This window comes from Mauremys mutica, chromosome 5 (genome assembly GCF_020497125.1).
Source record: "Mauremys mutica isolate MM-2020 ecotype Southern chromosome 5, ASM2049712v1, whole genome shotgun sequence".
Classification (NCBI taxonomy): Eukaryota; Metazoa; Chordata; order Testudines; family Geoemydidae; genus Mauremys; species Mauremys mutica.
This window is the reverse complement of record NC_059076.1, coordinates 98,319,924-98,341,563: the sequence shown is the minus strand read 5'-3', so window position 1 is coordinate 98,341,563 and position 21,640 is coordinate 98,319,924. Positions and strand designations below refer to the sequence as shown.

Sequence of the window (21,640 nt, the reverse complement as noted above, 5' to 3'; positions counted from 1 at the left end):
GGATAAGGAATGTGGAATATCAACAATCCTGTATTCAATTTTTATAAACATTGAAGAACTGGTTTTAAGAACATAAAAATGGCCATACTGGGTCAGACCGAAAGTCCATCCAGCCCAGCATCCTGTCTGCCGACAGTGGACAATGCCAGGTGCCCCAGAGGGAGTGAATCTAACAGGCAATGATCAAGTGATCTCTCTCCTGCCGTCCATCTCCACCCTCTGACAAACAGAGGCTAGGGACACCATTCCCTACCCATCCTGGCTAGTAGCCATTAATAGACTTAACCTCCACGAATTTATCTAGTTCTCTTTTAAACCCTGTTATAGTCCTAGCCTTCACAACCTCCTCAGGTAAGGAGTTCCACAGGTTGACTGTGCTGTATGAAGAACTTCCTTTTATTTGTCTGAAACCTGCTGCCCATTAATTTAATTTGGTGGTCCCTAGTTTTTATATTATGGGAACAAGTAAATAACTTTTCCTTATTCACTTTCTCCAGATCACTCATGATTTTATATACCTCTATCATATCCCCCCTTAGTCTCCTCTTTTCCAAACTGAAAAGTCCTAGCCTCTTTAATCTCTCCTCATATGGGACCTGTTCCAAACCCCTTCTATGAACCTTTTCTAATGCCAGTATATCTTTTTTTGAGATGAGGAGACCATATCTGTACGCAGTATTCAAGATGCGGGCATACCATGAATTTATATAAGGGCAATAAAATATTCTCCGTCTTATTCTCTATCCCTTTTTAAATGATTCCTAACATCCTGTTTGCTTTTATGATTGCCACTGCACACTACATAGATGTCTTCAGAGAACTATCCATGATGACTCCAAGATCTCTTTCCTGATTAAAACTGATTTCAGATTATATATCAGTAATTCCTTTGATGAATCACTTTAGGCACATGGTGTGCAAACTGCACCATTCTAGGATGCATTGTGACTCAGACATACCTTACTCCAAGGGAACAATAATTTACTGTTGACCTAATACTATCAGTAAGTTACTATTTCCTCTCTCCCCCTGACCATTTCCTCTCTCCTACTCAGGCTAGTGAACAGGGGGTAGAGGTAAGGCTCCCCAGCAATTCCCTTCCCATCTGCTCCAGAGAAGGAATAAATGGGTGAGCAGTGGTCTGGGTATCCCAAGTAGAGATGTACAGTGGGGAGGATTCTTATTTTCCCAGACAGGCATGTAGTACAACTCACAATTAAGAGCTTAATCCTGGCACATAACATTTTAATATATAATATAGCTAATTAAATTGAAAAAAGTCATGACTGAAACCTAGAGTTTTTTTAATTTTAGATGATCTGACTTCAGCTGATTGTGCAATAACTTCAGACTGTAATTATTTCAATTATTTATTTTTCTGTATGTCTATAGCATATTCATTTACAAATTAACAGATTAAAATTACTGTATGGTAATTTAAATAAAATAAACCTTACAGCTCCTTTACAGTAGAGTCTTAATTTCCCTGTTGGTGTGCGAACAATCACAGACATTCTTTTCCTAGTGCTGGAAGAGAGTTAAATTGCAGTCCATCAACATCACCAACCTTTTTCATCCATCAATAAAAAAAATAGAAAACTTGAACATGTGCATTTATATGCATATATATTTATAAATACACATCATACTTAATGTATATAAATCAGAGGTAATGAAATAATCGTGTCTACTAGTCCTACCACTGGCTTTTCCTCTTCCTTCATGAAACTGGGGGCAGAAATGATGAAAAAATGGTTACTTACCATAGTAACTGTAGTCCTTTGAGCGTGTTCTCTCTGCACATCCCCACTTGTAGGAAGCATTCCAGGGCACACTGAGCTGCAGGAACCTTCGGTGAAGCAGTACCCAGTGACACCTAATGAGTGCCCTCACAGAGTACAAAATATTTGGAGCAAGTTTGCAAAAAAGGCCATGCATCCTGGACCACCTCAGCTCCTTCTTTCTTCTTCTATGGGCATGAGGTGTGTCATAGGTGCAAGACACCAAGACCCCATTAGCATCAAGTACTGCTGAATGGGACACGGGATATGCTGGAGATGTTCTGGGGAAAGAATGGAGCTTGCCTAGAGTGAATTGTGTTCTGTCCATCTCCAGACAGCACAATGACCCCTAGGGAACCTTTACAAGCAGCCATAAATTAAAATAACCCCGAGGATGTTCTAACTTATGCTGAGTGCTGAACCAGCATTCAGTTGCCTTCAGAACTAGGGTGGGCTGGAGGAGGCATAAAAGTTGCCTTAAGTCACCTTTGTGCCGTCCTTCCCCTCTTTCGGGTCCTGCACTGGATACACCTTGGCAGAACCTGAGGATCTGGGCCTAAATGTGCAACTATCTAGCTTATACATTACATTATAACTTAAGGGAGTTTTGGCTTAAACCCCCAAAATTCATTCCAGCAATGCACAGAGGTTCCAATACCCACAGTCAGTTCTAGAAAAGAAGGAAGTGAGGTGGTTGGGATGCCCAGACCTTTTATAACCCAAGTTTTAAATATTTTGGGCCAGGAGAGAACACTTACACATCACCAAAGGGCACTGCTTTATAGAAGGTTCTTGAACCTCAGAGGCATCAAGGGATACATCCAAAGGTGGAAATGTGCAGAGACTGTCTTGAAAAAAAGATGAGTAGTTATCCTTGTAGCACCTGTGGCTCTTCAAAATGTTGTTGTCTGTGGGATCCCACTTTAAGTGCACATACACCCTGCACACACAAGATCAGAATCTTTTGAACAGTACTTTCCACTGGCCCATGCCTGCACTATGCATGTTCTCCTGTTCCCCCACCCAGTCGCATAAAGGCCAGAGCAGCCACAACCATCTCTCAGTTCCCTCACTAATCCAGAATCCTAGATAAGAAGGTCTCAGAAAAAAATGAAGATGGAGGAATCCGCATAGACAACAGTATATCTGAGAACCACAGGCCTTGTCCCGTTAAGGTAGTTTAACAAAACCCTTGAAATGTCCAAAGTGTGGAGTTTCTGATCTCTCAGAAAGGAGTGGAGTTTTGGAAAGAAAACAGGTAAATTAATAGATTAGTTCAAATTAAAGTCTGACAGAGCAGTGGGAATAAATTTGGGGCAAGGTCTTACCACCATCTTATCTTTGTGGAATGCTGCATAAAGTGGGTCTGCCATGAAAGCTTGGAGTTCATTAACCTTCCTGGCTGTGACTAAAAAGGCATCTTAAAAGTAAGGAGGTTTAAAGAGCATTCAGAAAGAGGAATGAAAGGGGGAACCATTAAATTTCTAAGGACAATGTTAAGATCCCATATCAGAAGGGATTTCCTAAAGTATGCAATAATCCCTTTAGAAATCTGGGTACTATGGGGTATAAACACAGAGTATAACACTACTACTGGGTGGCATACTGAGATCACTGCAATGTAGATTTTCATGGAACTGAAAGAGTCAAGAGTGTTTCAGATTCAGAATATAGTTAAATATTTTTGCTATGAGGGTCTTCAACGAGTCAAGGTTGTGTTGGGCTACACAAATCTGAAAATATTTTCCATTTGGAGGAGTAAGTTTCCATTTGGAAAGCCTTTTACTTAGCAAAAGACACCTTTGTACTTGCAGACAACAATCTCTGTAAGCAGAACTAAACCAATCATAATCCAGGCTGCCAGACAGTGCTGCACCAGACCCACTAAATCAACGCAGCTGCATCAATAGCAGTGGTGTCGATTTAGCTGCGTAGTGAAGACAGACCCTGAGTGCAGAGATCATGAAAACTGAAGTTACATCAGGGAGGCCTCCCCTGGGCCCTGATTGGAGGAGGAACATTGGGACATCTGATTTGTGAGAGCTTCCTATTTAAACCCAAAGAGGCACAAAAAGTTGTCTGCACAACTGGGCTCTACTTGGCTGCTACTTAGACCCCTTGCTCTGCCCTACAGACTCTGACCTGCCTGATTCCTGGTATCCTGACCTTGGCCTGACTCTTGGTGACCCAAATAGTATCTGACCCCATCCAAATTAGTTCATCTGACTCCTGCCCTGATTCCTGGTAACCTGAACACGATCCTCCTGAAACAGGTCACAAACTACCAGAGCTGGCCCCCTATGTCCTGGCCCCAACACTCCTCCCTGAACCAGGTCGCTAACCGCTGGACCCAACTGCCTATGTCCTGGCCCAGACGTACATTTCATGTTGTCTTTTGGAGCAAACAAATCTATGAGATTGGTTTGATGAATCTATGATGAAATATTGGTTTGATGACGACAGACAATTTGTGATTGGTGATGGATTGTCTCCTTAGGCAGTCTGGCAGATTGTTGCTGACTGAGGATGAAGAGAAATTGGAGTTATCCCATGTTGTTGACACCATGTTCATAATGTGATTAATTCTTGACATGGGGTGATGCACAGGTGCCTCCTTGCTTGTTTATAGAGTACATTGCAGATGAGTTGTCTTAATAATTTGCACTATAGAATTCTGCGGAACAGGATGAAACGCTATGTAAGCTAATGTGACTACTCATATTTCTAGGACATTTACTTGAAGAATTGAGTCCTTTTAAGACGAAGTCCATTGTATCTGCAGGTGGCCCAGGTGTTGATCACAGATACAACAGGAACAGGTTGTGGTAAACATCTTTTCAGGTGGCTGTATGGAGAAGTGCACCTCCATCCAAACATTCCTGGAGTGTTACTATCAGCTCAGTGCAGACAGGTTGTGTGCTGAGATCACAATTCACATGTTAATTTGATGTCTAATGTCTTGTATGATGATACACTGATCTTAGCCAGCCTTGTAATGGATGTGGGTGAAGTTTGGCTAGTGGCATCACATACACACAAACTGGCATGTTGCCCACAAGTATGAGGCAGTTTCTGACTGTATTTGTAGCATATGATTTGATGCTGGTGACTATAGTCTGAAGAAAAAGAACTCTGCCTCCAAATTAGCAAAAACATACCTCTCAGAAGACGATGTGGGCTCCTATTAATTCTATAGTTTGTGATGAGATGAGACTTCTTTCATAATTCTCCATGAATCTCAGATTTCTGAATAGATGAAATATATAGTTCAGGGCTGTGGTGACTTCCTGATGAGATCTGCCTTTGATCAGACAATAGTCTAGATATGGATAATCCTTAATGCCTAATCTCCTCAGATGTGCTGCTACAACAGCTAAATATTTTGTAAAGCCTCTCAGTGCTGTGGAGAGACCACACGGCAGCACTCTATTAGTAGTGATTAGGCTCCCTTGTGAATCACAAGTACTTCCTGTGGGCTGACTGGATGAATATATGGAAGTATGCATCTTGTAGCCTGAGAGCCATGAACCAGTCTTGAGCCTGAAGGGGCGGGATGGTGGAGGCAATTGTTATCATCTTGAATCTGCGATAGTGTGTATATTTGTTCTGGCGTCTCAGGTCTAGGACAGGACAAATATCCCCTTTTTTCTTTGGGATACGGAAATACCAGGAATAGAAGCCTCTTCCCTTGTACTCCAGAGGTACCTCTTCCATGGCGCCTAGATGAAGTACAGAAGCCACCTCTTCCTTTAGCTATTTTTTGTGAGGTTACCTAAGAGGGATTGGGAAGAAGGGTGAGTGTGTGTGTGGGAGGTGGGAGTTCCTAGAGTAAGGAATGAAATTAGATGAAATAGCCATGGGAGGGAGACTGCTTCTAGTACTTAAATGTCTGTTATCATAGGCCATGATTGATGGAAGAAAGCAAGATGGCACCCAAAAGGCAGGGCTGGGTCCTGAGTAGCTCAAGCATGGCTCTCGATCCTTGCATCAAACCTGCTGCCTGGAAGCAGGTGTAGAATAGCCCATGGTCAAGGAAGAGAGTTTCCTCCAAGAAAACGTCGGCTTCTTCCTGTGCAAGTATCAGAAAATCTGTGATGGGGGTACATAGGTGTTTTCTGCCTGGATTGCCTCTGATATCTAAACGGCACATAGTTTGGGGCTGAAATGCAGATGCCCAAGGAATGAAGCAGTGCTCTGGAGTCTCTGAGGGAGTGCAGTGTGTCATCCATATAAATACTGAATCAGTCTGCGTCCTCAAGGGGCAAATCCTTCATTGTGATTTGCACTTCTCTTGGAATGCCAGAGGCTTGCAGCCATGAAGTTCTGTGCATGGTCATAGCGATGGCCATGAACAAAGTTGCAGTGATGCTGATGAATCTAATTTTTTTGGAGTCTTTGCTTTTGGGGTGCTCTTAATCTGTCTGAACTTTTCATAAACTATAGAATGTATGTAAAACCGTTCAAACCCCTTTTGGAGTTTCCAACATTTTTTTTCTGCTCCCTTAGCCAGAAGATGCAGTTTAGTTGGTATCTGCCACAGGGTTTTAGTTTGATATAAGACGGGGATTCTCCAACTTCATTGCACCATGACCACCTTCTAACAACAAAAATTACTACATGACCCCAGGAAGGGGGACCAAACCCTGAGCTGTCCCAAGCCCCACCATCCTGGGTGGGAGCAAAGCCAAAGACCAATAGCTTCAACTTCAGCCAGGGGGCCTGTAATCTGAGCTCTGCCACCCAGGGCTGAAGCCCTTGGGCTTTGGCTTCAGTCCTGAGCGGTGGGGCTCGGGCTTCGGCTTTGGCTCCCAGCAAGTCTAACGCCAGCCCTGGTGACCCCATTAAAATAGAGAACCGCTGATAAGAAGCCCTTATAGATAAGGAGCACTACGCTAGCAGGTACCGATGAGCTTAGATGGAGAGCAGCTCCTGAAATGTTCTAAAGTCATCAGGTGCCAGTACCAGACCTGAAAACACCACTTCATCTGGAGAGGATGACAACAGGTCTCTGAGAGATGAAAGATGTTGCTCCTGAGATTCTAGTGCCTGTACCTCCTCTTCCAGCTGCTCCTGTTCTTCTCTGGCATCTGGCAATATATGCAAAAGGGGATTGAGACCTTCTGCACTTCCTTGAAAGATAAGAAGGATATCAATTCTTGGATGCCCTGGAAGGAGGTTGCCAGTATGCCCAGTAGGAACAAGGTGGTGCATTATATTGGTAAAGGCTGGTTCAGATGGAACTGACCAGGCCATTGCCATGTTTGAGGTGGATGTACTGGAGCTCTCTGGTCTGTAGAGAGACACCTTTTTCCAACCTTTGTGAACTGAAGGGAGAAGGCTCAACTTGATAGAGACAGTAGTCCTGGTGATGAAAAATAGACATCATTAAGGCAGTGCCAACCTTTGAGGTGACCTCTGCCTCTGTTATTGTCATCTATCATTAGAATCAACTTTTGTTGGGAAACTTGTTAGGAGAACAAACATATGCAACTGAAAGAGTTCTATAGTTTTCTTTGATATCTAATAGGATGAATCCTAGTTCCAAGGTCTTTATTAAAATATTGTCCAAGAAGGAATGGACAATCAGCACTCTAACATATTCTGCACTGGCATAACTCTGCTTCCACTGAAGTCAATGGCAGTTAGGCCAATGTTAAGAGCTTCCAAAAATTCCAAACTTAATCCTTCTCCTCAAAGGTAAACAGGGGATATGAGCATTCTTGTAAAGATCTTCTGGTTATGTCTACAATGCAATACAACACACATGGCTGGTCCACGTTAGCTGACTTAGGTTTGTGGGGCTTGGGCTGTGAGGTTATAAAATTGCAGTATAGAGGAGCTTAAATATGGATTCAGGAACCTTACTTTAGGCATCCAGTTTTGAAAATAAAATAAAATAAAAACAAACAAAAAAACCCCACACAGTTTGTGAATGAGACGTCCAACCTTGCTTGCATTGCTAAGCCCAACTGGAAGATATTGGCTGGCTTTAGTCCAGGATGAGGAAGGGAGGGAGAGAGCATCCATTTTTCAGTTCACCCAATTTATAAGAGCAGCCCCACATTGAAGATAATACTCAAAACAAGGTTCTCATTTAGATGCATGTTTTGGGATAAAAATGAGGTAGGAACTGTATACGCATCACCCTACTACCACCTTCATTCCCCTTTAAGCTAACCAAGTTCATTTTAGGCCTGTCCCTGGAGTAGCTACTGTACTGGCTGAACTCAACATGCATTTCAGCTATGATTTATATAATCACTAAGACTCTCAGTCTCCATGAAAACTGTGGAACTATCCCCAGCTGTTTTTAGCCTCAATTCAATACATCCACGCAAACTTTGTATCTGGATGTGTTCAAGTATGATATAAACCACTTTTGTGATGATCAGATAAGATCCTCCTAACTGAAGTCAGGTTCTACTCCCCTATTAGTCTATCATAGGAATTTGATTAACCTAAGAGGGTTCCAGCCACTGAACCCACTGTCACCAGTTTACTGGAATACTGTTGTTATCTTTTCTCCATATACATTCCTCATAGTGAATGAGTTGTTACTAATGGTGGAGCAACAGCAGCAAAAAACCTTTTCCAAATTAGATCAATTGCAGCATAAGGAAATAAACTGAAAAAAATAAATCACTTTTCTCCTCTGCCATAATTTCAGCAAAAGTCTTGTTCTGCTGAACAACTCATAGTGGCAGGCATTCTGGTGAAACTGGTTAATGTCTAGCTTTTGTCACTGTTAAGGAGAAATGGCTTAAATTTTCCCAACAATTTTTTTTCATTAAAAAATGGCCTTTCAAAATTGAAACTTTTCATTAAAATTCTTTTTGTTTTTCAAATTTTTTAGAAAAATATGGAAACAAATGCAGACTGTTTTTGTTTTGGAAAATTATTTTTATCTTTCCATTTATTTCTCCTTTTCCTTTTTTGTTTTGTTTTCTGTTTTACCACTGTGTATCTTTATATTAGTCAGATTAATCATTCTTTTTTCATAGTTCTCTGACAGGAATATAACTACTCAAGGAGTCTGTAACCATACACTTTGCCCAATCTCTCACAGAAGGTGGACACGCATCTTGTTCTTTGGTCTTGATCCTGCACCAATCAAGTCAATTGGAGCTTTGCTACTGACTTCAATGAGCACAGGAGTAAAGCCTTTAATAAGGGAGCTAAGCTGGGAATATTCTGACAGGGACACTGTTTTCAGATACACCTCTACCCCACTATAACGCAACCTGATATAACACGGGTTCGCGTATAGTGTGGTGGTAGCGGGGCTCCGGCGGGACTTTAAAGGGTCCGAGGCTCCGGCTGCTGCGGGGAGCCCTGGGCCCTATAAATCACCGCCGTAGCCCTGCCGCTGCTATGCCGGGGCTGCAGCAGCAGGGCTTGCCAGCTATTTAAAAGGCCTAGGGCTCCAGCTGCTGCAGGGAGCCCTGGGCCCTTTAAATCAGTGCTGGAGCCCTGCCACCGCTACCCTGGGGCTGCGGCAGCGGGGCTCCACCGGCGATTTAAAGGGCCTGGGGCTCCCCGCAGCGGCTGGAGCCCGGAGCTCTTTAAATCATCGCCAGAGCCCTACCGCCCCTACCCCAATAGAACGGGGTTTCAGCTATAATGCAGTAGGGATTTTTGGCTCCTCACAACCACGTTATAGTGGGGTAGAGGTGTATAACACTGTCTTTTCTCTCTGAAACTGTTTTATCACATACTGTTCTATTAGTTTACTGATGGCAGTGTGTGCTTCATCATGTGGAGGGAGAGTGCTTTTTAAAGCTGAGGGCTGTTTCTATACCCAACTGCATGGACACGTGGGCCAGTGGTTAAAGCACTGAATATATATCCATTGCTTCACACTGTCAGCATTAGCGGCAACTCACTCATTTGATAACATGCCTTGCTGTGCACCTGTGACTGAAGAAACATGCATTAAAAATACCTTGGAACAACTGAAAAATGTCACAGAGGAGCAGCTGATGCCCCCTCACTGTCACCTGGTTTTGTGGCCTCTGACAATGTTGTAAAAATTAGAATAGCATTGCATAATAAAGGCAGAAGAATCCTGGAATATTTTACACTGAAAGCATGTGTCTACCACAAGAGCTAAAGGACTAAGCCAGCAGGACTTCAGATGCTCCAGAAAAATCTGTTGCTTCAGGGGTGACTGAATCACACCGTGGTATTGTGGATTACCAACGAACCCCATCAGAGGAAGCTAATCCGAACAGCCTTAGGTCCACAGCCATTCAAATATTCATATGCTGGTAGGGTTGAAAATCACATCCACAGCTCTGAATAATATAATAAAAACATATGCTTCCTAATAGTATATGACCACTTCTTTTCTACTCATAGGCATATACCTTATGTTTTGAGTGCGAAAATTGTGCTAAACTATGCACTGTAACTTTAACTGTGCCTTCCTCAACCGGCCCTTTTCTACATACCTCGTTACCGACTTTCCCTTTCAAACTATTAGTTGTGGATGTTTGGTGTGGCAGTGTGTTGTACCTGAATAGAGGTAAAACATAACCCTTTATTCAGCTTATGCTGGAAGGCAGCAAGGGGTTGCAAAAGTTACATCTACATAGGATCAGCTGCCTATCTTTCAAGAAAACAAAGCCACTTACAGTATCTGTAATTCTTGTTCTTACAGTATCTGTAATTCTTGTTCTCTGTACTCCTCCCCAACGAGAGGAGTAGCGCTAATATCGGTATTGCCATATCGGATTAGGGTTAGTGTGGCCGCAAATCGACGGTATTGGCCTCCAGGCGGTATCCCACAGTGCACCACTGACCGCTCTGGACAGCAATCAGAACTCGGATGCAGTGGCCAGGTAGACAGGAAAAGCCCTGCGAACTTTTGAATATCATTCAAAAGTTGTAATAGATTACTTGTCTTAGGATGCATGCTCCTCTCACAGAAATGTTGGGAAGGCTCATAGCTCAAAATTCTGAAGTTGTTGGATCCAACAGGGAACATTTTGCACTTCTGCTATGGAATAATAGTGACCCCTAGTGCCGCCAGTAAGTCTAAGCAAATATTAAAGAATTGGAAAATAAAATAGATACAAAACTCTGAATTCTGAGTTAAGTGGGTGGGTGCATGGGTGCTAAGCTACTGTAACTTATTTCCTCAGAAAATAAGATTCACAAGAAGTTTTCATTTATCCAAAAAGTACAAGTGGTATCTAATAACCCATTCCTGGCAATTCAGAAGGTTTAAAAATATTTATACAGTCTGTAAAACAGGTAAAGATGAACTGGAAAAAAAGAAGGGAAACCTGTACTCCCATTCTATATAAATACTGCACGTTGCTATAACTGTCAAGCGAGCTGCAAAGGCACTTTTTGCCACATACCTATTAACTTCTCACAACAAAAATGAAGGTTATATATAGAATCAATAGAGGATGAAGTAACTTGCTCAGTCATTTTGTTTCTTTCCTCATCTATGCTCCAGTCAGCTATATTCTGTAACTTTTCATCTTTTTCAGTGTCCCTGTTTCACCTCCCACTAGTTTTCTATGCATTTTCTCCTTTTAAAATATCACTATTTCTCTTCTCAAACCATCTTCTTCAATATGTTTCTTTTCTAGTTGGGCTAGTCTCCCCTACCTGATTTTTGTTTAGTATTTTCTCACTTTGTTCTTCTACCAGTTTCTCTCCCTTTATTCCTCCTTTCACCAGTTCCCTCTTCCCTATGCCCATTCTTCTCTGGTCTTCACTTCATTAAGCCTCATTCTTCTCCAATTCACTTTCCTCCTCCTCTTCTTAGGCCTGGTCTACACTACGCGTTTAAACCGGTTTTAGGAGCGTCAAACCGATTTAACGCCACACCCGTCCACACTAAGAGGCCCTTTATATCGATAAAAAGGGTTCTTTAAACCGGTTTCTGTACTCCTCCCCAACGAGAGGAGTAGCGCTAATATCGGTATTGCCATATCGGATTAGGGTTAGTGTGGCCGCAAATCGACAGTATTGGCCTCCAGGCGGTATCCCACAGTGCACCACTGACCGCTCTGGACAGCAATCAGAACTCGGATGCAGTGGCCAGGTAGACAGGAAAAGCCCCGCGAACTTTTGAATATCATTTCCTGTTTGCCCAGCGTGGAGCTCCGATCAGCACGGGTGGCGATGCAGTCCAAAATCCAAATCCAAAAAGAGCTCCAGCATGGACCGTACGGATGTGATCGCTGTATGGGCAGGCAAATCTGTTCTATCAGAGCTCTGTTACAGAAGACGAAATTCCAAAGCATTTTTAAAAATTCTCCAGACAGAGGCCACAGCAGGGACTCAGCACGCTGCTGCGTGACAAACATAACGGAAAGCCAAAGAATCAAATGGACGCTCATGGAGGGAGGGAGGGGAGACTGAGGACTCAAGCTATCCCACAGTTCCTGCAGTCTCCGAAAAGCATTTGCGTTCTTGGCTGAGCTCCAAATGGCTGTAGTGTCAAACACATTGTCCGCAGTGGTTCAGGGCATAGCTTGTCAATTTACCCGCCTCACCCACCCCGAGAAGTAAAAGGGAAAAAAATCCTCTCTTGACTCTTTTAAATGTCACCCTATGTTTACTGAATGCTGCTGATAGACGCGATGCTGCAGCAGTCAACGGCAGCATCCTCGCCCCTCCTCCATGGGTGGCTGATGGTACAATATGGCTGATATCCAGCATCGTCATCAGCCTTTTGGCAGATGGTGCAGTGCAAAAGGACTGGTATCTGTCATCATCAGCCCGTGAGTGCTCCTGGCTGGCCTCCAGTGAGGTTGGCCGGGAGCGCCTGGGTAAAAAACTCCTGCTCATTACTGGTAGATGGTGCAGTATGACTGGTAACCATGTTCATCATAGCAACAGGGGGCTGAGCTCCATCAGCCCCCGCCCTTCATGTGTAAAGAAAAGATTCTGTTCTGCCTGGACTATCATAGCAGCGGGATGCTGGGCTCCTCTCCCCCACACTGCTTAATGTCCTGTCTGGACTATCATAGCAGCTGGAGGCTGCCTTCCCCTCATATCTCACTAACAAGTCACTGTTTCTTATTCCTGCATTCTTTATTACTTCATCACACAAATGGGGGGACACTGCAACGGTAGCCCAGGAAGGCTGGGGGAGAAGGGAATCAACAGGTGGGGTTGTTGCAGGGGCACCCCCTGTGAATGGCATACAGCTCATCATTTCTGCGAGATCTGACACGGAGCGGCTGTGCTCTCTGGTTATCTGATACACTGGTTCTCTAGGCAGGACTGATTCTATTTTTAGATACTGTAAAGGAGGGATTGACTCGGGGAGTCATTCCCATTTTTGTCTTTTGCGCCCCGGCCAATCTCAGCCAGGGGCACCTATGACAGCAGCAGACGGTGCAGCACAAAGGGACTGGTAACCGTCATCTCATTGCCAATTTACAATGGCATGGTAGACGGTACAGAACGGCTGGTAACCATCTCTGCTATCATGCAAAAGCAAATGAATGCTGCTATGTAGCGCTGCTGAATCGCCTCTGTCAGCGGCATCTAGTACACATACGGTGACAGTGACAAGAGGCAAAACAGGCTCCATGGTTGCCATGATATGGCGTCTGCCAGGGAAATCCAGGCAAAAAGGTGTAGCCCTGAGGATTAATCTGTTGGTCTGTATAAAATGTCTTTTTGATAAAAGTGTGTAGGCTGCATAGATGATAGAATTATTTACAATAAGCTGTAATGCAAGATACCTATAGACATCCAGGCCAGACACCCTGGCCAATTTCCTGCGTGACGCTGAAAGCAACCTTTAGGACCCTTACTCAGAAAAGTAATAATAGAATACAAACCTACGTAAATGTCTGAGGACCTTTTGAATGTCTGAAGACCTTTCACCTAGATAGGGTGAAAAGTGGGGATTTCTGCCCACAAATTTAACACATACACCACAAATTGCGTACATATTTGTCACTAATACGCATATAAAAGGTTAGCCTATAAAAATAGGTACCCTAACATTTCCATGGGGGAAAGACAAATTTGGGCATAGGAGGAAGGATTTCTCCCTATAAAAAGGGTGACAATCCACCATTAGGCAGGCGATACATCCATCTTTCTATTCTCCATCATCTCACCCTGCCTACACCTACGAAAGCTGTCAACTACTGATAAATCGTGGTGTTATTTCTTTTCACAGCTGTAAGTATAAAATAATCTAATTTCTGCTTTACCTTTATAGAAGGTTTAACTCATAACCATTTTCATCACTTCCTCTATCTATCAGAGGTGTGAAAAACACCCTAGTGCTACTGCACTAGTGAATTTAGAACTGTTTATTATCATAGGTAAATTTCTTATAGAACTGTGATATTTGTAACATTGTAATCTCAAACTGCTTTTAACATTTTACATTTACCTATTGTTTCATTGATTTTAAATAAAAGGTCTTGATTGACTAATTTTGTCTCAGTGTAAGTTCCTGTCATATACCCCAATCTTCTTGTATAAATTCTGCAAAGCCTGATTTAAGACAAACTCTTATCTTTTGAACACACATATTGGCATACCATACCCATATTATTAATATCTATTAATTGTTACTAACATTATTAATTAATTAGAAAATTAATTATTAAATAAAACTAAATTAAGTGGATAAATTCCACTGACCCTACTAACCCACCCCAAATCAGGCTACAAAGGGCGCGAAATGATTGTCTGCCGTTGCTTCCCTGGAGGAAGAAATGACTGACGACATTTACCCAGAACCACCCGCGACAATGATTTTTGCCCCATCAGGCACTGGGATCTCAACCCAGAATTCCAAGGGGTGGGGGAGACTGCGGGAACTATGGGATAGCTACGGAATAGCTACCCACAGTGCAGCGCTCCAGAATTCGATGCTAGCCTCGGACCGTGGACGCACACACCGATTTAATGTGCTTAGTGTGGCCGCGTGCACTCGATTTTATACAATCTGTTTTACTAAACCGGTTTATGTAAATTCAGAATAATCCCGTAGTGTAGACGTACCCTTAGAGGCAACTTTTCCTGACACCTCCTTTGGTCTTTTCACCATTCCTGGCCTCCAAAGTCACACTTGAGTTCTACCCTCTGTGGTCCTTCTCCTTAATCAAATCAATCGTAGCTCCCTCCAGTTTAAGTCCTCGATCTCTCTCTCCTTTCCCTTTTTCCTCCGGTCTGTCTGAGGTCATTATATTGCTTCCTCCACTTATAAAACTCCTCCTCACCCTCACTGTGCCAGGGCGAGCAATCGGACATTTCACATGATTTAAGTTAAGCACATGCTTAAGCCTTTGTAAAAACAGGTCCTCAATGAGGAAAGGGTTTCATATCCTGAGTCCTTCTACATGTATTTTCACATAGCATATTCCATATATAGATACACTTTACAAATAAAATTGCACCTAACTTCCTAATGCACACATACACAACTCCAGCAGAACATTGAGAGATCACCTACTGAATGGAAAATTCTATTTATTTTATATACACACTACCAATGGAACAATGGTATACCATCAGTTTACAAAAAGACAGTGGCCAGATTTTTAAAGGTATTTAGGAGTTGCTGCACTCAGCATTGCAATACAGTTAGCACCTAACTCTCATTTTCAAAAGTGATTTAGACACTTAGAAGCCTAAACTCCACTACCTAAATCACTTTTGAAAATGAGGTTTATCTCCTAAAAACAGTTAGACATCACAATACTGAGCACAGCAATACCTAAATACCTTTACAAATTTGGGCCAGTGTGCTTTGCATGAAGTACTTTAAAAAAATCATAACTCAGCCAAATTAAAATCACTTTTCAGTGTACCACAAGAAAAAAAATTGCAGCAGGGGACAATGTCTTTGCCAAATTTCAAGCTTTTTTATCACTCTGAGGTGATAGAACTTAAAAAAGAAAAGAAAATCATTTTAAAAAATGTGTATTTTTCCACTCTTTTTCTATTTCTACAAATTTTTCCTCAAGGTTCCAAGAAAATTTACTTCCAAAATGAAAACAAAAGGGTCAAATTTCAGCTGGGAAGGGAGAAATTTTATAAAACTATATTCCTCTGAATATGACCTTTTACAATGTAAAGGTGACTACAACCTCCTTATCTATAAGTATTGCTACATTCTCCGCCTATAATGCGAGAATACATACTATAGAGCTAAAGCATGGTATATATTATAAAGTTTCCAAATAAAGTACAAAACCCTCAGTCTTTTTCAAGTCTGAACCTATGCTATCTCTATACTAAACCCACTATTTTATCCATAAAAGAAAAATTCAGCAGAGTAGATATGCACCAAAATAACACTTTAAAAAATATAAAACAAAACATGTCAAATGCTTATTTTGCTTTACCTTGTAAATTCCAGCACATTTAGCAATTCATATCTTTCCTCATGGCCAAGCTGGAAAAAAGACATTTTTATTAGTGAGATTTAAGCTTTAACAACAACAACAACAAAAAAAAAAGACTAGGAACTACTTTTTGGCATAAACCTACCAGACTAAATTGTATTAAATATGTAAACTATTTAATATCAATGCCAAAATATTAATAATAAATAGTAACATAATTTTAATGTACTTACAGAGTCTATAATTACCGAGTCAGGTGTCCTTCCAGTGAATACAAAACGAAGTTGTTTGGCTGCTCTGACCAATGCTCCTTCATCTGCAACAAACCAATTTCCATTGTTTTTTTTATAGATTGAGAAACTATCAAGAAAAAGAATTTTCAAGTTTTAAATACCATTTAAATATTGTAGGATAAACAACACAGAGACAGGCAGATATGTACCTGTTCAAATTTTCCAATTATTCTTTTACCTGCTCCTCATCAATAAATAAATAAATAATTCCTCACTGCTCAAATTTTCTTTGTTATTCTTGAAAAAAGTTCAGTATCTCAGCTATTTCTGAGTCATTGTAAATTACTCTCATTTAACAGCAGTCCTACTGTACTTTCCTCCCTTTCTTTTTCATTTTATATATTTGTAGAATCCCTTATTACCTTTGACTAGCATTAATTCTTTTTGCTTTTCTGACACACTTATTTTTTCCTCCTCAAACCATAACGGACTCTAAAAATTCTTGTTTAGGTGCCTCCCAGGTTTCCCAGTTTGAGTACAGGTTTTCTCTTTTTCTCACATATTTGAGTAGCCTCTACCGGCATCACACTGGCCAATTCCTATTAATGGTCATCTTTTCAGAGGATCTGTAGTCTGTGCCTTCTTAATTATAGTGCTTTTCAAGATTTCTTACTGAATTTGAAAACTTTCCTCCACCGAACCCTACTCACTAAATTTCTTGTTTTCCCCAAAATTTGCTTTACTGAAATTTAAATCTAACATTGGGACAATGCTGCAATTCTGTGATCCCAATTCCTTACTACTATATAAGGAATGAAAGTATTATTATTAATTTACATTTATAAAACTGAAGTAGCTCATAGTCAATATTTCTAAACTTCTCTAATATTCTCGCATTCTCTGGAAAGTTGTCCCCTTTTGGTGTTTTAGTTTCATACAAGAAATTGACAATATTTAAAAGCACTATAATTAAGAATGCGAGAATATTGTGTTGGAGTCCTCTTGCCTCTTAGAAGGCCCACTGAAAAACATGAAACTACTTTTTGCTAGGTACATCTTAGAAGCTGATCCATTAACTGCTGCACTGCTTCAAAGGAGGCAACACAACACATCAGAGGCAGCACAGGAGAAGATTTTCATTTCATAGGGGAATTATTTTCCTTTAGGTTGAAAGAGCAACCTCCAAAGAGAAATAATAACCAAAGCCATAGCTGAAAATTTTACCCTGGTGTCTAAGGGTATGTCTACACTGCATCTGGAAATGAGCCACCCCGTTACCTATTGTTAATTTAATCCATTTTAACTTTCAACTTCAGTGTACATGTCACTGAACCATAGAATCACAGAACTGGAAGGGACCTCGAGAGATCAGCTAGTCCAGTCCCCTGCACTCATGGCAGGGCTAAGTATTACCTAGACCATTCCTGACAGGTGTTTGTCTAACCTGCTCTTAAAAATTTCCAATGATGGATATTCCACAACCTCCCTAGGCAATTTATTCCAGCGCCTAACCACTCTGACAGTTAGGAATTTTTTCCTAATGTCCAACCTAAACCTCCCTTGCTGCAATTTAAGCCTATTGCTTCTTCTCCTATCCTCAGAGGTTAAGAAAAACAATTTCTTCCTCCTCCGTGTAACAACCTTTTACATACTTGAAAACTGTTATGTTCACTCTCAGTCTTCTCTTTTCCAGACTAAACAAACCCAATGTTTTCAATCTTCCTTCATAGGTTATGTTTTCTAAACCTTTAATCATTTTTGTCGCTCTTCTCTGGACTCTCACCAATTTGTCCACAGCCTTCCTGAAATGTGGCGCCCAGAACTGGACACAATACTCCAGTTGAGGCTTAATCAGTGTGGAGTAGAGTGGAAGAATTACTTCTCATTTCTTGTTTACAACACTCCTGCTAATATATCCCAGAAGGATGTTCGCTTTTTTTTGTAACAGCGTTATACTGTTGACCCAATGAGTCGCTTTTCTGCTGCTCAAGCTGATGAGCCATAGCACTGTGATAGAAATGTCAGTCTTCTGCTTCAAGACTGGCACCTATTTAAAGAGCCATAATAGCACAGTGTGTAAGATACTACATAGGTAACTGAGTAATAAGACTATATACACACACATGTTCTTTATTACATCACAATGAATCAGAAAATGATGTCTATATGAGGCCTAGAAAAATGGGACCTCACATCTGACTGTTGGGCCTAAGCACTGTTTTAATACAAATAAATAACAAATATATTTCATTAAAAACTTTGCCATACAAAAAGTTCATACTGATTTTTGCAAGAATCTATTTGAAAAAATGTATGAAGTGTGGTTTACTGGTGTTTTAAATATTGTCTTTTCTTGTTCTGTGTTGATGTTTTGGCTTATCATCAGAATTGTTGTCCTACTTAAGAGGTTTCATTTTCATTCCTGATGATTACTACATAGTGTTATTTTCTTTTGTGATACTTTGTTAGCATGAAGCATCAGAGAGAGCCATAAACAGGGGTGTTAGCTTGTCTAACTGAACACATGCCTTTGAATTTTATTTGTATTACTCAACCCATTCAACTTTTCACAGCACAGCAGTTTAGGTGTTGCAATGTAGATAAACTCTATGTGACATCTACAAATCCTCTCTAAGACATGGATTGGAAAACAACTAAAAGAGCGTCTTTTATAGAAGTAAAAATGTATGAGATCTTAAATATCACTACTTTTACACATATATTTAAATTTCTGAGCAAGGTAGGGGTAATTCATCAAGTTCTGAATTAACATTATTGTTGAGTGGATTGAATATTTTAAAATTTATATATAATTATTTAGCTCTTACCTGGAGATGCTGCTTGATATATAATCTTATCACCTTCTCTTTCTGGAACAGCTGTGTGACACACTGCCATCATTGTTAGAAACTCGCAAATTATAGGTGCAGTTGGCTAGTCCAAAAATAGGGTAAAAAGTAACAATTAATCTGTGCACTATTAAAATGTGTTAGTACTTACTGGCAAATATTAATTCAGGGGAAAATCTCCTTTCCTGATTACAAGAATATGCATTTTTAAAATTTCCACATTATTTTGGTTGATGACTTTATACATAAACCATTTTCAACATTCACCTGATTTGCTTCAATACTTTCCAATTGCTGCTATACTTTCCTTTTGTATAGTTGGTGCAGATATTGATGCCTATAGTTAAGGCTGCCCAAGTGTAATGGGGCGTTCACCTCACACTAGCCTAGAAGAGGTCAATGAGGCTGAGAAGGGGCCAATTAACTGGATAGGAGGAAAGAAATTAGGTAACCTCAGTAACCCCTGAATGAAGATGGACTCCAGCTGAGAAGGAACAGACAGGGCTAGTATAAAGCCAGGAAGCTGACAGCAGAAAGGGAAAGGGGCTGCAGTAAGGGAGCCAGTAGCTGCTCTGCACATCACAAAGAGAGGGGGTGCAGGAAAAGGCTCAGGGAAATGGCAGCAAGGCTTAAGACACTGCAAACTTTGGCTGCTGATTAGAGGGTCCCTGAGCTGGAACCTGGAGTAGAGGACAGGCTTGGGTCCCCCTACCAGTCACTTGAGAAGTGGCACCATCTGGGCAGTAAATGGGAAGACTACCTGAGACAGTTTGTATGGAAAAACTATGATACCTCCGAAGCAGGAAAAACACATAGTGACCTATCCGAAGGGCCAAGTCACGAAGAGAGAGCAACTTAAGTCAGAGAGAAAGAGAGAGAGAGGTGTGGCAGGACGCACGAGCAACAGAAGGTGATGTCAGACCTGAAAAGAGCTAATTCCCAGAGCAGCCAGGAGGAGTTGCCGTAGCAAAGTGTGAACCCTGTGACACCAATACTTTCCATAATGCAACACTGTGATCAGTTGTTTATAATTTTGCCTATGCATTCCACGCCTAATTCAGACTGATTTATTTTGGAAATTTTCTGCAAAACTGGTTCAGCCATTTCTCAGAACAAGATTAGTAAAAAATAAATTGTTTTTCCCACATTAACAAAATTCATGCAAATGTTTTGTTGAGACACTTGAATGTCTCCATATTCTGAAAATGGGACTTGAAATTCGGCCACTTAGTGTCAGGTACTAAAACATTAACATCAATTAACAGCTCAACTGGAAACGTACATAAATCATGTAACTAGACACATTAGATAAAGACAAAAATTGAATGACATACTAAAATGTTTTATTCAGTAATGCGTGAATGGTTAACGTATTGTGAAATGAATTCTCTTTTAATATTGTCTGCACACAATAGTTTTTAATTTTACTGTGGCACTATCACTGCCCATGCTGTACTTTTTCTGTGGACATATGATTTCAGGTTCCAGCCCAGTCAATTCAACACCTTTCTTGAACACTTTAAAGAAATAGCTGCTGCATTTTCTGTTAAAACATGTACCCAATCCCACCCAAAGGCCAGACTGAAGCAAAGTCAGTCAGATGGCTTTTAGTGTGACAGTCTAAACAAAAATCATTCATTTTTTTTACTCAGCACTTATATAGTTCATCTGTAGATCTCAAAGCACTTCAAATTGAGAACAGGAAATCACCAATTTTAGAGATCCCCAAACACTTGCCAAAAACAATCATTTTCCAAAAGAATTCCTAAGACGTGGAGTTGCCAATACTGAAAGTTACTTAGGGAAGATTCTTGTACTACTACAAATGAGAAACACAGAACTCTACTAAAAGTGAGGCACTTCAGCTGTAAAAACAACAATTCTCCCTATATTGTATAGAATGATAAAATGCTGACAAAATGACAATTCAAGAAATAGTATGGAAGAAGGAATGGTATAACTCAGGGGTAGGCAACCTATGGCACGCGTGCCAAAGGCAGCACGCAAGCTGATTTTCAGTGGCACTCTCACTGCCCAGGTCCTGGACACCGGTCCGGGGGGGCTCTGCATTTTAATTTAATTTTAAATGAAGCTTCTTAAACATTTTAAAAATGTTATTTACTTTATAGACATCAATAGTTTAATTATATATTATAGACTTATTGAAAGAGACCTTCTAAAAATGTTAAAATGTATTACTGGCACGCAAAACCTTAAATTAGAATGAATAAATGAAGATTCGGCACACCACTTCTGAAACCTTGCAGACCCCTGGTATAACTATATGGTAAGTCATCAATCTCAGAAACCTCTTCAGTTTCACTTTCAAAATGGGATGGCTCCTGTCCTTCTTATATTCAGAGCCCTGAATTCCTCTAGGAAAGAGGCACATATTTACTCATTTCTGTTATAAGACCTGATCCAACAGAACACTT

The 21,640-nt window shown here is 40.9% G+C and overlaps 1 protein-coding gene across 1 annotated transcript in view; it reads right to left on the bottom strand.

The window, feature by feature from the left end:
- The window catches only part of ATP8A1 (ATPase phospholipid transporting 8A1), a 227,265-nt gene that overhangs the window by 115,496 nt on the left and 90,129 nt on the right, over positions 1 to 21,640 (bottom strand). Inside the window, exons 16-19 of the mRNA XM_045018807.1 lie at positions 19,185 to 19,290; positions 16,357 to 16,439; positions 16,124 to 16,173; positions 1,458 to 1,527 (exon numbers count right to left, since the gene is read on the bottom strand). Of these exons, the coding sequence (XP_044874742.1) occupies positions 1,458 to 1,527; positions 16,124 to 16,173; positions 16,357 to 16,439; positions 19,185 to 19,290 (309 nt within the window). The remainder of the gene's footprint in view (positions 1 to 1,457; positions 1,528 to 16,123; positions 16,174 to 16,356; positions 16,440 to 19,184; positions 19,291 to 21,640) is intronic.